We start from the raw sequence: 14,206 nt of genomic DNA, 5'->3' as shown, positions 1-14,206 counted from the left end.
GTGAAGAAGAGAGTTGATGATGACTGCAAAATCTCCTTCAAACACAACTCGAGTGAGGCCAATTTCCGACGCAAACTGTACAGCCTTCAAGCACGCTGAGCCTTCAAGCAACTCGAGCCATTGGAATGGGTGAGGACAGAGCACCCACTGCTTCCCCGTCATGATTACGGGCAATGACACCAATGCCCGCCAAGCTTGAGCGACGAAACACCGCGGCATCGAAATTTACTTTGAAACACTGGGGGTCCGGAGGTCGCCACTGCTACATGGGAGGAGGACGGGGTGGAACGGGCTCATCGTTCTAAGCTTGAATAAACTCCTGCAAATAAGTACCTGTTGAACTGCATATGCTAGCCACTGGAAGAGGAGGGCGACAGAACTGGACTGCATTACGTCTATTCCAAGTAACCACACCATGATCACAAAAATCTCTACTCTAAACTCCTTTTTGTTGAACAGAAAACTGGAAAGTAGCTCAGTGAAGGAATTGGGATGCGGCGGTGCAATTTGGTGAAATCATTCCAGCGTAGACCAGACACCTGAAATGACCTCACAATACCAAACCACATGAAGAGAGTCTTCGGGAAGAGCGTTACACAGAGCACAGCATGCAGGAACAATCTGATGCCGATGAAGGTTCACCATTGTTGGCGGAGCATTGTTACAAATTCTCCACACAAAGTGCCTGAATTTGTTTGGGACCCGGAGTTGCCAGATGCCCTTCCAAAATTTTTTCTGGGCTTCAGGATTAGAACCACCTGCACTAGAAGATGCATCACATGAAACCAATAGCTTATAAGCACTACAAGTAGTGAACGTAACAGACAGCGTGTGCGCCCAAATAATGCGATCAACGGGGTGTCGAATGCTCAAAGGAATACCCAAAATGATATCAGCTTCGTGAGGCAAAAACAATTGCTGCACAGCCTCTGTTTTCTAAGCTACGGTGTCCTGATCTATCAAGGAACTAACTTTCACATCCGGATCCAAAGAAGGAAGGGGGTGAAATAACTGAACAATTTGCACGTCCAGGCAGCCACCTATCCTCCTTAATTCGTACATCCTCTCCTGTCCCAATGCACCAAACCATCCCTTTGCGTATCACATCTCTAGCCCCAATAATACTCTTACATGCGTAGAACCCTAACCTTGACTCTTTGGCATCTAAAATGGAGCAATCTGGGAAAAACTGAGCCTTAAACACTCGATGACAAAGAGATTTAGAATTATTAATCATTCTTCACACTTGTTTAGCCAATAAAACATCATTAACTTTTTCGATTTTTTTGAATCCCATGACACCAACTTCTTTAGCTTCACATAATCGCTCCCATTTAACCCAATGAGTTTTCCGCTGCTCTCCTTTATACCCCCGCCAAAATTTGGGAATCATACCCTCCAGTTCTCTGACAAGCCCTTTAGGGAGTTTAAAACAACTCATGGTATAGGTTGGAATTGCCTGTATCACTACCTTGATTAGCACTTCCCTACTTGCTTGAGACGAGTTTTTCTTTCCACCCTTGAAGCTTTTTCCATGCCCTTTCTTTAATGTAGATGAAACTCTGTTGTTTTGCTCTACCCACCAATGTCGGCAAACCCAAGTACTTTTCAAAATGGCGAATCGCAGGGACACCCAAAAACTGTTGAATCCGGACCTAAACCTCATGAAGGGTGTTAGAGCTAAAAAATATATTCATTTTCTCACGATTAATTTTCTAGCCTGAACCCCTCTCATAGATAGCCAGGATATCAAGAATCTTTTGGCACTCTTCTTCTTTAGCACTGCAGAATAACACACTATCATCTGCAAAAAATAAATGTGAGACTTTTGGTCCATTTCTACAGATAGCCACTCCTCGGATATGCCCCTCCATTTCTGCTTTATTCAACAGACTTTGCAATCCCATGGCACGCATAAGGAAAAGGTAAGGCGATAGAGGATCACCTCGGCGAAGACCATGATTAGGTTTGATATTACCAACAGGTTGCCCATTAAGAAGAACAGAATAGGAAACCAAACTAATGCAAGACATAATAAGCCTTACCATCCTTTCTCCAAGCCCAAGATGCCTCATTGCTCGATCCAAAAACTCCTATTCAACCCTGTCATAGGCCTTACTCATATCAAGCTTGAGCACCATCTGACCCACCTTCCCATTTGTTTTCCTTTTAAGGTAATGAAGAGTTTCAAAGGCCACAAGTACATTATCTGAGATAAGCCTACCCGATAAAAATGCACTTTGAGATTCTAGAATAGCACTGGCTAGAAAATTTTTCAACCGGTTCACCAAAACCTTAGAGATCAACTTATAGACCACATTACACAAACTAATGGGGTGAAAATTAGCAACTCTTTTTGGGTGTTTTACTTTTGGAATTAGGGCAATAAAAGTGGAATTTAGTGACTCTGGGACCACACCAGAATTAAGAGCATTAAGAACCACTGGCGTTACATCTCCACCCACAATATGCCAAAAAGACTTATAAAAAATCGGGGACATACCATTAGGACCAGGGGCAGTAAGAGGAGCCATCTGATCAAGAGCCAACCTAACCTCATTGGCATGGAAGTCATGGCCAAGCAACCCAACATCCTCCTCAGATATAGCCGGATGAATGCCACTTAAGATCTCATCAAAACTTGAAGGATTAGATGTAGTGTAGATGTCTTTGAAATAATTCTCAATGATGCTACCCATTTAGCCTTCATCTTCCCTCCACACCCCATCACCATCCTCCAAACCAGCAATGAATTTTCGGTGATTCCTTTGATTTGCCCTACAATGGAAAAACCGAGAGTTGCAATCTCCTTCCTTAAGCCAAGTATTCCGGGAACGCTGCTTCCACATGCATTCTTCCCTATTTTTCAACCTTTGGATCTCTTCCCTCAGCATATAGATTCTCCTCGGGTTAGTTCTATAACTACCACCTTCTTCAGCTTCCTGCAACTCTTTAAGTTTCCTGTTTAAGGAATTACAAACATGCTCGAAACAGTTTTTCTTCCACACCTTCAAATTAAGCTGACAAGCCACAATCTTCTGCTGAAAGCCCCACACTGATTTAGACACAGCTTGTTCACCCCAAGAATCTTTAATCACTGCTTCACAAGATTGGTCTTTTATCCACATTGCTTCAAATCGGAATGGTTTGCCTCTCCTGTAAAACTGCTTGAATTCAGAGTCTGAACAGAGCAAAAATGGTTTATTATCAGAGTGAAAGGCATCTAAATGATGAATACCTGAAGTAGAAAACCGCAAAATCCAATCAACAGTGGCTACACCTCTGTCCAACTGAACCCATGTATTTTGATCACCCGGTCTACGATTACACCAAGTAAAAGGGTACCATTAAAACCAAGATCTTTCAGTCTACAATAATCCAAAGCATCCCTGAAACTCTGCATTTGTCGCTCCGATCTATCCAACCATCCCAATTTCTCCTCCGCAAACAAAATTTCATTAAAATCCCCCACACAAACCCAAGGCAAAGATGAACGTTGGCTCAAATCTCGAAGTAAAGACCAGGAGTTTTCCCGGCTGGTAGTATTAGGGTGTAACGTCCCAGTCAACTTAAAAAAAAAAAAGAAGTCAAGATTAGATTTTTTTTTTTTTTTTTTTTTTTGGGGTTCCCATAAAGCCCCACCTAACCCCACTACCCAACACTCCTTTTCTCTCATCTTTTCATTCCTTTGGCCGACTCACTTCCTTACTTCTCTTTCCTTTCTTTTCCTTCTTTTTCATTTTCGACAGAACTCCTCTTCGCTCCTTCAAGCTCTCCTGCTGGCACCTCCATATCACTTTTTCCACCATCATTTTTCCGGCAAGATCACTGGAAAATTTTTGGGAACCCATAAACGCCTTCACATCCTTTTTTTGAGGTAAAAATTTCTCATCTTTTTTGTGGGTTTTGCACTTTTGCTTGAGGTTATTTTTATCTAAGCTTTAATAATGATATCCATGTGATTTATGAGCATTGCTTTATGTATGGGTTTTGTATTGGTGGGATTATTTGATGAGTGGGTATATATTTTTGTGCTATTGATGACTACTTAAGGGTTGTGTATGGTGGAAAAATTTAGGAATTTTAAGTTATAACATGTGATGGTTGGTAAATTTAATTTTTCCATTACCATTGGGTTTATTTGGAGTTAGTTGAAGTTCTAAATTTGTTGTCTTGGAGGATATTTTGATTTTGCTTTCATGGGTCTCTTAATGATGTAGTGTAAATTTTATGGAAACTAGTCATAATGTTGGAGATGATATTAAATGGGTTTACTTTATATTGGAGTTTCTGCCTTGTGAATCTATTTGGTGAGAAACTATGGAAGTGGAATATATTATTATTGATGAGGTTAAATACTAGGCTTGCCTAATTAAGTGATTACTTGGCAATTCCTAAATTGTGGCTAGATGTAATTTCAAGCTCTATACTTATTGTGATAGATTTACTTGATATTGTTTAGGTTCTAGCTAATCTCCTTGGAGCTTGGAGAATTAGGCTTTTGCGGTTGTGAGGTAAGTAGCTTTTTAATGTGATTTTGAAAAATAACATAAATGTTGTTTTTGGGTTAGACACGTTTTTGGAAATTACCTATGGAAACTATATTTTCTTAAAAAATACTGTGTCGTAACCTTAATATATATATATATATATGAAAATACATCATTTTTGGTATTGCATTTGGGGAAATGTATGAATTGTTGATATGGAAAAATAAGCATCTTGTATTTAATCTTTGATAAGAAAATCATTGATTTTATGGTATATTGAAAAATTTGGAGATGCTTATCTTGTCTTGTATTATTTAGGAAATTGATAGAAAATCTCTTGACAAGAATGAAGTTGAAAACCTTACAAACTTTGTAGAAGTTAGGTTATTTAAGGTTTTCTGAAACTACCTGGATATGAACTATGTGTTTCAAAGTAATGTGGCCTGTGAGTTTATGTTATTTTAACACCATGCCATGTGTAATTTCCTCGGTGATCACCCGATTTGGTTTTCGTGGTCTTTGTGACAACAGAATCAAGTTTAGGTCAGTGCCCTTTCGCTTTAGATGACGCGTTCTTCCCTGCTGTCCATGAGGGGAAGAGGATTCCTTGATTGTGTGTGGGTGAGGCTGTTGCCCATGGGGCCGACCACATGCAAGAGAGGTCCTATTTGACGCGCTATCTATGCTGCCCATGGGGGGAGAGAAAAACCTTGAGGGTATGGGTGAGGCTGCTGTCCATGGGGCCAAGAGTCTGCATACCAGAGAGGACAATATCATGCCAGTTGTGAATGGGTGGATCCCCTGACCGGTCTATGTGGTAGTGTGGTATATTTGAGATAAATTACCATATGTTAGAATTTATGGCTTTGGAATTATATTATTATTGCTCACAGATTATAGCATATGGTTTCAAGATATTTACTTTGAGGAACTTGTATTTCATTATTAAATCATTCATGTCATATTCTTATTATTATAGTAGATGAAACTTGCATTTCGCCCACCCCCATTAAATATGCTACTTACTGGGCTTTGTCTCATCCCATTATTTTTTATAACCTTTTCAGAGTAGGCAACAATCTTTTGAGACAGCTTTTTGGTGGCTAATAGTAGTTAGACTAACTACTGATGGAGGCTGAACTTTTGTAATGGGTATATTAGATGGTGTAAATCTTAGAATAGGCTTGACTCATTTTTTTGTATATTAAAGTGGTTGTGACGTTATTTCCACTGATGGGACAAGCTGATGATATGTAATTAATTATTCAGACCTCTATTCTTTTGTGGCCAATGGTCCTTGTAATTATTGCTCAAAGCTCTGACTTACTTTGAGAGTATATTTAATGAAATTATTATGATAATTCTTAATGTTGGTATTTGATATGATTTATGTGGATTGGATTGTCAAAAAGGAAAATCTACAGGTTCTTTAAGATGTCTTTTTCATGTTTTAGACGCTTTTGGGTTTAGGGTGTGACATAGGGTCTCCATAGAAACCTATGAAACGCCAGGCGTCATCCACTCCATGGTTGATAAAAGCATCAATGTGGCGATTGGAAAAAGACTGAACATCAACATCAAAATTCGATTTCCAATACAAAGCAAGACCGCCACCTGTATTGACATGAGGAACAAAGAATAAATTAGTATAATGTATTCTTCTACCAACTCTTTCTAAAGTAGGTTTATCAGCTTTGGTTTCCATTAAGAAAACCAACTTGGGATCTTTTGTAGTCACTAGGGTAACTACTTTGTCCTCTGTCTGTGGGTTCCCAAACCCATGACAGTTCTAGTTAAGGCAACTCATTGTGACTGGTGGTGCTGGAACCCAGCAACCACCTTTGAAATTTGATCATCCCCCTGGCTACCATAGCCCATGCATTGTTTTTTCCCCTCTATTTGTACGTCTATCTCCATGCACATACCATGCTTCCCAAAGTCATTTTCTCCCCCTCAGATTCAGGCCCACTACACACTTTAGTTCCTTGATCAATATTCCCCACCTCTCGTGCTAATCTCTTCCACCCCCTTGTAGATTGTGGTGTGGGTTTTGAAATGGCTGAATCATCATCTAGAGGCTTCGGGTATTCAACATTCAGTCCATGGGAACCCGTGGCAGCAAGCTTATCCATTGGAGCTTGGTAACCCGTGGACTCATCAATATATAGATTGCTGATATTCTTTTCCAACCTTGCTGCTTGAAGCTCCAAACACACCCTACAGTCACTAGTCGCCATACTTTCACTATCTGAAGTACACCCACGACCTGCCTCATCATTTGTGGGTGTCACTGGTTTGGACACTACCACGTGCTTTGCGCTATTGCAACCCCTTTGTTTGTCAAACCCTAAACTTGTCCTAGAGTTTGATTGAGAAGACATCCCACCCATAGCACCATGGTCTTGAGCTCTACGTTGCTTCTGTTTCAGCCAAGGAGCTTGATTTCGAGCCATGCTTGAAATCACAACCACTGTCTTTCTTGTTGCTTGAAAAGTATCAACCCTTAACCAATCACCGTATTGTTGATCCTCCCTTCTCAACTGACCCATACTTCGTAGCCAAACCTCGCATTCTCTGTCCCCATGATCAACTCTTCCATACCAATAACAAAAATTTGGAAGTCTCTCATATTTTAATCCCACCCATCCCACAAGTTTACCTGCATTCCAGAGCTTACAACAGCGAGGCAGAGGCCAAGAAATATCAAGCTTGAGTCGCACCCTTAAGAACTCACCCCTTGTTTTGTTGTCCTCCGGGTCTGCTACCTGCACCACTACCCAACGTACTTCCTATAGACTCACTGGTTTCCTGAGTGACAAGGTCAGGTGGTATATTGTGTATTTGCATCCAAAAAGTAGTAAAAGAGTAATCAAGCAAAGGTGCCGACTCGGCATCAATAGCCTTCTGAAAGATCACCAAGTGTTTGTCATACGACCAAGGTTCAAATTCAAGAACCCGTTCTAGATCAAGAATATCTTTGAACTCAAACAGCAAAATATTGTCTCCAACGTCCCGAATCTTAAGTTCTCCAATCGGTTTCCATAGGAGTTTAAATGTGCGAGCCATGACATCAACGTTCAGCACCCGCTTTGTGAGGAACTTACCTACCAACCTATGGATGATCAACGCCCTCTGCTGTGATACTTCTGCCCCATGTTCTTCTTCTTCTGACAAAGAAAACCTCGCCCACATCTCCTTTAACCTAGCCATGAATCCTTGTCCAACCAAAAGAAAACACAGCCACACCACGTACTAGACTCACAAGACTCACCGTCTTATTAGACTCCAAAGAGGCTGAAGGGTGATAAAAAAACCTAGACTAGGCTGCGTACAACATTCTACAGGTGGCTTGGCAAAGAAAACCCCTAAACCCTAGCCTACCAGAGAAACTGTTGGCTTTACAATGTTTTTAAGAACAAAAATGCAAAAAGGCTTTGGTCCGGTTTAATTATCTTGTATAAGATTTAGTTATATTATTAGTTTATTACTAACCAATACTTGTATAAGTACTTGTGGGGTATGGGAGAGGCAAGGGCCGTGATTCAAATCTCTAGAAGAGAACTTCACACACATATACACTTAGATTAGACTAGAGTAGAATTTCTATCTTGAATAAAAAAAATTAAAAAAAAAAAACTTTTTAACTAGATAGTATATAACTAGCTAGCTCATCAAACCAGCCATTGAACCATATCGTATAAGAGTATTTGCAAAAGTTAGTATGTAAAAAAAATAAATAAAAAAATAAAAAAGTAGGTTCTTACACTAAAATAATCAAAATTTTTTACTTGAGCTGATATGAATATCTAATTTTCTAACATCCATAATGTTTGCCAAACATCAAACGGATTCATCAATAAAATTTTATATTTTTGGAACTTTATTTTAGTTTTCAAAATATATTAATTAAATTAAGAATTTTATAGACTAGATGGCAAATCATATTGTATTACTATTGTGTGTGTCAAATCCTCCGAGGTGGGCCTCAAAGGCTTTTCAACTTACACAATTAATTTGTTCGGAACGGGGAAGTTAGTTCACAATGGAAGAACTAAAGAAATAAATCAAGAAAACATAAATTGGAAAAAATAAAAGAAGTGTTTACTAATGAAACAAAGCACAAGTAAGAGAATCTGAAGTTATAAGGCTCCTCAAATTAATACAAGATCACTAATAAGTTTTCTCTTAAGTCTTATCTTAATAATTTTTCTGAACCCCCTTTGCTTGGGGGTAAGGCCTTATTTATAGTGGTGGAGCTCTCCTCTTTTAGTGGGATGAGAGATACTTGTCTTATTAGGAGTCTCATTTAAGAGAGTAAATTTTGTACCATACTAGCTGATATAGCTAGAATTTTTTGTGTAGGCACTTATGCACGTACAGAAACACCTTCATTTCATACTGATTTAAATACCGGTCTATATTGGGTTGTTCCGGTCATACCAGGATACATATCGGATTTTGGCCGAAAATAGTAATACCAGACCGAAACCAAAAAAAAAATAATTTGCAGTTTCATTTTTCAGATCTAATAATCTCTCTCTGTAACTTACTAGCTCATGCACGCATTGTGGTCTTCTTCGGTGCGTTTCCGTTGTAGTTGTGGCCACCAAGTTTCACTTTTCAGATCTAGTCCTTTCCTTTGCTTCTTCAAATGTCTTTTTGGCTTATTTTCATTCTTGGCTTTTAGTTTTTTTTTTTTTTTTTAATTTATTTAAAATTTTTTTTATGAGTTCTTGGATTTAGTTTTGTGTTTAGGGAGAGGTTTAGGTCCAGTGCTTCCAGTGCACTAGACTTGGTCGGATAATGACATATATCCAAAAATAGGCACGTGTCACAATCTTAACGAGTCCAATGTCACTGGACACTGGACCAGTTTAGACCTAATCCAGACCCTTATGTGTAATGTGCCTGACAACCCATGTGAGTGTCATTTCAAAATTCAAACTTTAACTTTTCATTTTTTCTTTTTCTTTTTTTAATAATAATAAAACAATAAGTTTCAAATTTTGCTTTATCATTTTAGAGTTTGCTTGAAATCCGCTTATTTTGTTGAAATTGAAAACTTTTTGCTGAAAATATTGTTGATAAAGGTAAAAGTTAACTGAAATAGTACAGTAGAACCCATGAATAGTATCAAAAAGTGCAATAGAATCCATAAATAATAACAAAAATAAGTTAAATAGTAAAATAAGTTGGCAAAAATAATTATTATGTACAACTTTTAGTGTGCCTAGTTGCACTTTTAGTTTTTAGTGTGCCTAGTTGCACTTGAACATATAATAATTGTGGGGTCCAGATTTGTAGCCAAAGTCCAAAAGATTTGGAGTATGAGCCCAATAAGTCCAATACAATGAATTTGTAGAGAGTGGGTGAAAGAGCTGGGTTGGTTGTGAATTAAAAAATGTTTAATAGAGGTTTTACTGATGAAGCAATGTAAGAACAAACTTGAAACTTAAATGAATTTATGTCCGAAGAGACAAACTTTTGTATATATCACTTTTAGAATTATCATAGACTTTTTCTTTTTTTCTTCCCTTTTGTATGAGGTCACTTACATTTATATAGTGTTCTTTTAGACTATCTTAATCGTCCACTTGTCTTCATCTAAACGTTCACTTGAGTACCCGTCCTATCAGGTACTTTCGTTGGTTCTTCATGAGTGGTGGTAGTTGAGTCTGTACTGTTCAGAGGTCTTTTCTACATTAATACGGCAAGAAAAGTTGCTGCAGTGCATTTAATGCGGTAGTAGCAACTTTTCCTTTAGATATTTCTTTGTTCTTATCATCTCCATACATGCTTGAAGTTTATCCTTATCATTGGAGTCGTTAGGAAGGTCACTCGAAACTCATAGGTATTTGCTTGACCGAGATTTTTTATATCCGAGGAGAACACACTCTTCAGACTACTGATGCTCTTTTCAAACTATATCCATTGATCATTTCTAGGTATATCTCTCTCACTTGGGATCCTTCTTAATCATTTTATCCTCTTCGGATATACCTTAGTCTTCAAATAGGGCCTTAGGCCCAATACACAATTTTAGGCTTTTACCCCCCACAATAATCATTATCATTGTTATTATTTCATACTATTTAAGTATATTAATATTTATATTATTATCAACAATGGAATAACTTTTAGTTAGAAATTAAGATGTCAAATAAAGTATGGATTTATAATATTTAATATGAAATATTATTAATAAATTGTATGGACTTTGTTGGGAAAAAAATATAAATAAATAATTATATATAATTTATAAATTAGCAGCGATCCTGAAACGATACACTAGTATTACCGATATTGAAATATTTTGTTTTCCTAATCAAACCGAAATTGACTCCTTTAGTCTTATCTCTCTTTTTGAGGATCTGAGTGGGCTTTTGGGTCTCTAACACTATTTAGACTAGTTATTTAGTAATAAATGTAACTCACATTAGATAAAATTATCTAATTAATGCAGATATGACTATTACTCGTTATGATGCTATCCTTTTTGACTCCTCGTCAATTCCTCGTAATTGCTATTGGACCTTTGGACACAGCCTTGGCATAAGGTCACTTGGGCCCATGGGTTGGATCTAGCCCACAAGCCCTTAGCATATCTTTCTTGGGCCCTCAATTCTCTGCCCCGAGTCCAGATGAAGATTACGTTACCCTCACAACTATTATTATTTTATTTGATGTAATTAAGCATGCAACTAAGGAGACAACATTTATTCCAATCATAGGATTGATAAAATATTAATTTAATATAAAATTAATAAGTACTATAATTAATTATATTAGGTGTACCTTAAACCTAACACCTTTTAAATATTACTCATGTATGCATGTGCAAAGTTGTCAAAATCGAGATTTTACGTAGGATCGTAGATTGTAAGATTGAATTATGGATCGTAAGATCCTATATTATTTGGAAAAAAAAAACACATTGGTGCATTAAATAATCATATGAATTATACATTCATTCATAAAAAACCAAAAATTTGCATCAATATGATGTAATTACCATACATCAATACATTCATTTGTAAACATTATTTAAAGAGGCCAAAAACCTCAAAATGTGACACTCTATTGGAATGTTATTTTTCATTTGAGTCTAACTAACACTTTATCTCTTTATCTTAGAATAGCAAAACTAGGCCTATTAGAATATTATTTTTCATTTGGGTCCAACTGAGCCTTTTATTAAGTTAAAGAAGATTATAAGAAATCAGGATCGTTTGGAATCTTCAAAATTGTACAATCCTACCAATCCTACTAAAGATCCTTGAAAGATTTGAATCGTTTTGGGCAAGTGAGATCGTAAATCATAGGATTCAGATTAAGATTTTGACAACCATGTATATGTACATGTACATGTTTATCATTTAAAAATTTCATATAAATAGCTAATATGGTAATGGGGGTCTCAAAGATTAATGAAGATTTTGTTGGACAGCTACGTAGGTGCGGGTGAAATGGATGATGTACAGTTGTTTTACTATTTTGTTGAGTCTCAAAGAGAACCTTCAAGAGATCCACTCCTAGTTTGGCTTACTGGAGGGCCCGGTTGTTCTTCTTTCAAGCCATTCTTCTATGGAAACGGCAAATTTTTTTAATCACTACTCAAGGATTTAAATTTTTTTTTTGCTAATCAGGGATTAACAACCATAATATAAATTTGATTATTTTAGCAACAATCATATTTGCTTTCAACTACTACTAAGATCAACAGTATCTGTAATTAAGAATCAATGTTAACAGATGCACTTAGGACATTTATTAATTGGTTATTTTGAGAAAATTTTGATTCCACTTTTATGGAAAATATAAAAAACTATTAAAAAAATTATTTGCTTTTTTATTTTCTCATAAAAAAATTTTAAAAAAAAATTTAATAAATGAATCCATTTGGTTGGGTGGATTAAGGAGGATGGAAAAAATAGGAAAAAAATTGTGAGGAAAAAAATGGTATTTTGTTGTGTTTTGCAAGAGACGAAAATTGGAAGGAAAATTAGTTAGGTCCTTGGTGTTTTCTCCTTGTGCCTACCAAAAATGCAATCTCCCCAGTTTGAGAAGAAAACTTGAGAGGAAAAAAATCCCACTTGGAGAGACCAAATTACCCTCTTGCATTGTGCAATGTTTTTTTTGTTCATCATCTTCTTCTTCTTCTTCTTCTTTCCTTTTGTCTTTCTTTCTTTTTTTTTTTTTTTATCCGTTTGTTAACCAGATGGAAATGACGTGTAAAGGCGTGCGGATCTGCGAAAAGAAAAGTGAAACTCCTATGGTTAATCAACCAAATCAGATATACAGTTATAAAACTTGAAAATACTGAAACCTAGATTGTCTTTTACTTCGGATGCCCTACCTGGCTCCCCCTCTGCTGTTGGGCAATGAAAACCGTTGTGCCACTCTCCTGACACTACGAGGAAATCTTGGGTTAACCCCTTATTGGAATCAGGAAGACACTGGATAAGACGAACCCTATCGTCCCTTGTCTTCATATAGTACGTTTTACCCCTCAGGTGATGAAGGTTGTAACACCAGTTCACATCGTGGTGAGTCAGTCTCAGCCCCATTTTCTCATTCAGGGTATCTACACACTCTAATATCCCAAATACATTCACGGCACACTGAGTAGGAGCCAGGCGGAAATGCCTAAGGTAATTGAGAGTCACTGGCCTCATAGGGATTCTCATCCCTCCCTCTACGAAAGCGACTATCGGGATCACGACTTCACCCTCTCTCCTCCTAATGTACCACTCCTCTTCTTCACAATACTTCAGACTCACATTATTGGGTATCCCATAGTCTACGATGAATTTGTTCATCATCTCGTCAGATTCAATCAACTTCTTAAACTTACCCATCCCCCAAGGACAACTAAAAATTCCAGAAGAAAAAAAGAAGGGATAGAACCAAGGAAAATTTGGGGTCACTGGAAGAAGAAGACTTACAGAAGTATGACGATGCTCTTCAGATAGTGTGCAAGTCGAACCAGATTCAAATCATACGCATCAATAATTGTAAGCGCGAAAATGAGGAAACCAGGCAGTTCAAACAGGTACTTATACTCCCCTTAGGTTCCCCAAATGTAACCGCTTGCCCATAAAAACAAGAGATCATACCGTTGAAAGTGGGAAACGTGGTGCCACCAAAATTTAATGTGGGCACACATTAAGTCTTGAAACGCTAAAAACGCGCATCGGGCAGTCAAAAAGTCGCCAGCATTAACACGAACCGAAGTGGGGCGACTCGTCTAGAGGGCCCACAGGTATCAAAACCCTCCTCCCCGTCCGAGGGAACGTGCAGCAAGGTTTTGAGGGGCTATTGTGGGGCCCGTGGGCCTGATAGCCTCGGCTCATCGTGTAGCAGGCCCAAGCCCAAGCCGAGGAATACTGACTATTCAAGGCTAAATTGGGGAAAGCTTCCTTTCTGGATCCACGCCGAGGACCACCTTGTCCTCGGCCTGACAAGAATGATTTTTGGGAAAGACCAGACCCAAAGTAAGCTGTCACCCTCGCATTTAATGCATTCACCTAACCCCCATGGCCGCATTAATGAGGATATAACCCCTTAGCAGGGCAACGTTGATCAGAGTGAACCACTTGAGTACTGATAAGGCCTCTGATGGGACGGACGGCCAGAAGAGAGGCAAATGGATGATCAACAGATGGAATAAGGAGATAGGAAGATGAAGACTATATAAGAAAAGCAAGTAAAGTAAA

General features: G+C 38.0%; 1 protein-coding gene and 1 long non-coding RNA gene across 4 annotated transcripts; one reads left to right on the top strand and one right to left on the bottom strand.

Annotated features, from left to right (window-relative positions):
• Window positions 1–2,699: 2,699 nt before the first annotated feature.
• Window positions 2,700–3,403, bottom strand: LOC136066475 (uncharacterized). Its single transcript, XM_065770838.1, has 2 exons — window positions 3,346–3,403; window positions 2,700–3,238 (listed from the first exon to the last, which is right to left on the bottom strand). The coding sequence occupies exons 1-2, from the start codon at window positions 3,401–3,403 to the stop codon at window positions 2,700–2,702; spliced, it is 597 nt and encodes a 198-aa protein (XP_065626910.1).
• A 271-nt stretch (window positions 3,404–3,674) lies between these two features.
• On the top strand, window positions 3,675–5,858 carry LOC111988545 (uncharacterized). 3 transcript variants are annotated; one of them, XR_010627966.1, is made up of 4 exons: window positions 3,675–3,877; window positions 4,463–4,514; window positions 5,022–5,340; window positions 5,558–5,858. It is a non-coding gene; the product is annotated as an uncharacterized LOC111988545 (long non-coding RNA). The 3 variants fall into 3 exon arrangements; XR_010627965.1 differs by lacking the exon at window positions 5,022–5,340; XR_010627964.1 differs by lacking the exon at window positions 5,558–5,858 and having other exon boundaries at window positions 5,022–5,440.
• The last annotated feature ends 8,348 nt before the right edge of the window (window positions 5,859–14,206 follow it).

The sequence above is a fragment of the Quercus suber genome, unplaced genomic scaffold, assembly GCF_002906115.3.
Source record: "Quercus suber isolate HL8 unplaced genomic scaffold, Cork oak 2.0 scaffold_36, whole genome shotgun sequence".
Lineage (NCBI taxonomy): Eukaryota > Viridiplantae > Streptophyta > Magnoliopsida > Fagales > Fagaceae > Quercus > Quercus suber.
Note: the sequence above shows the minus strand (reverse complement) of the source record. Positions and strands in the feature narration are given on the sequence as shown.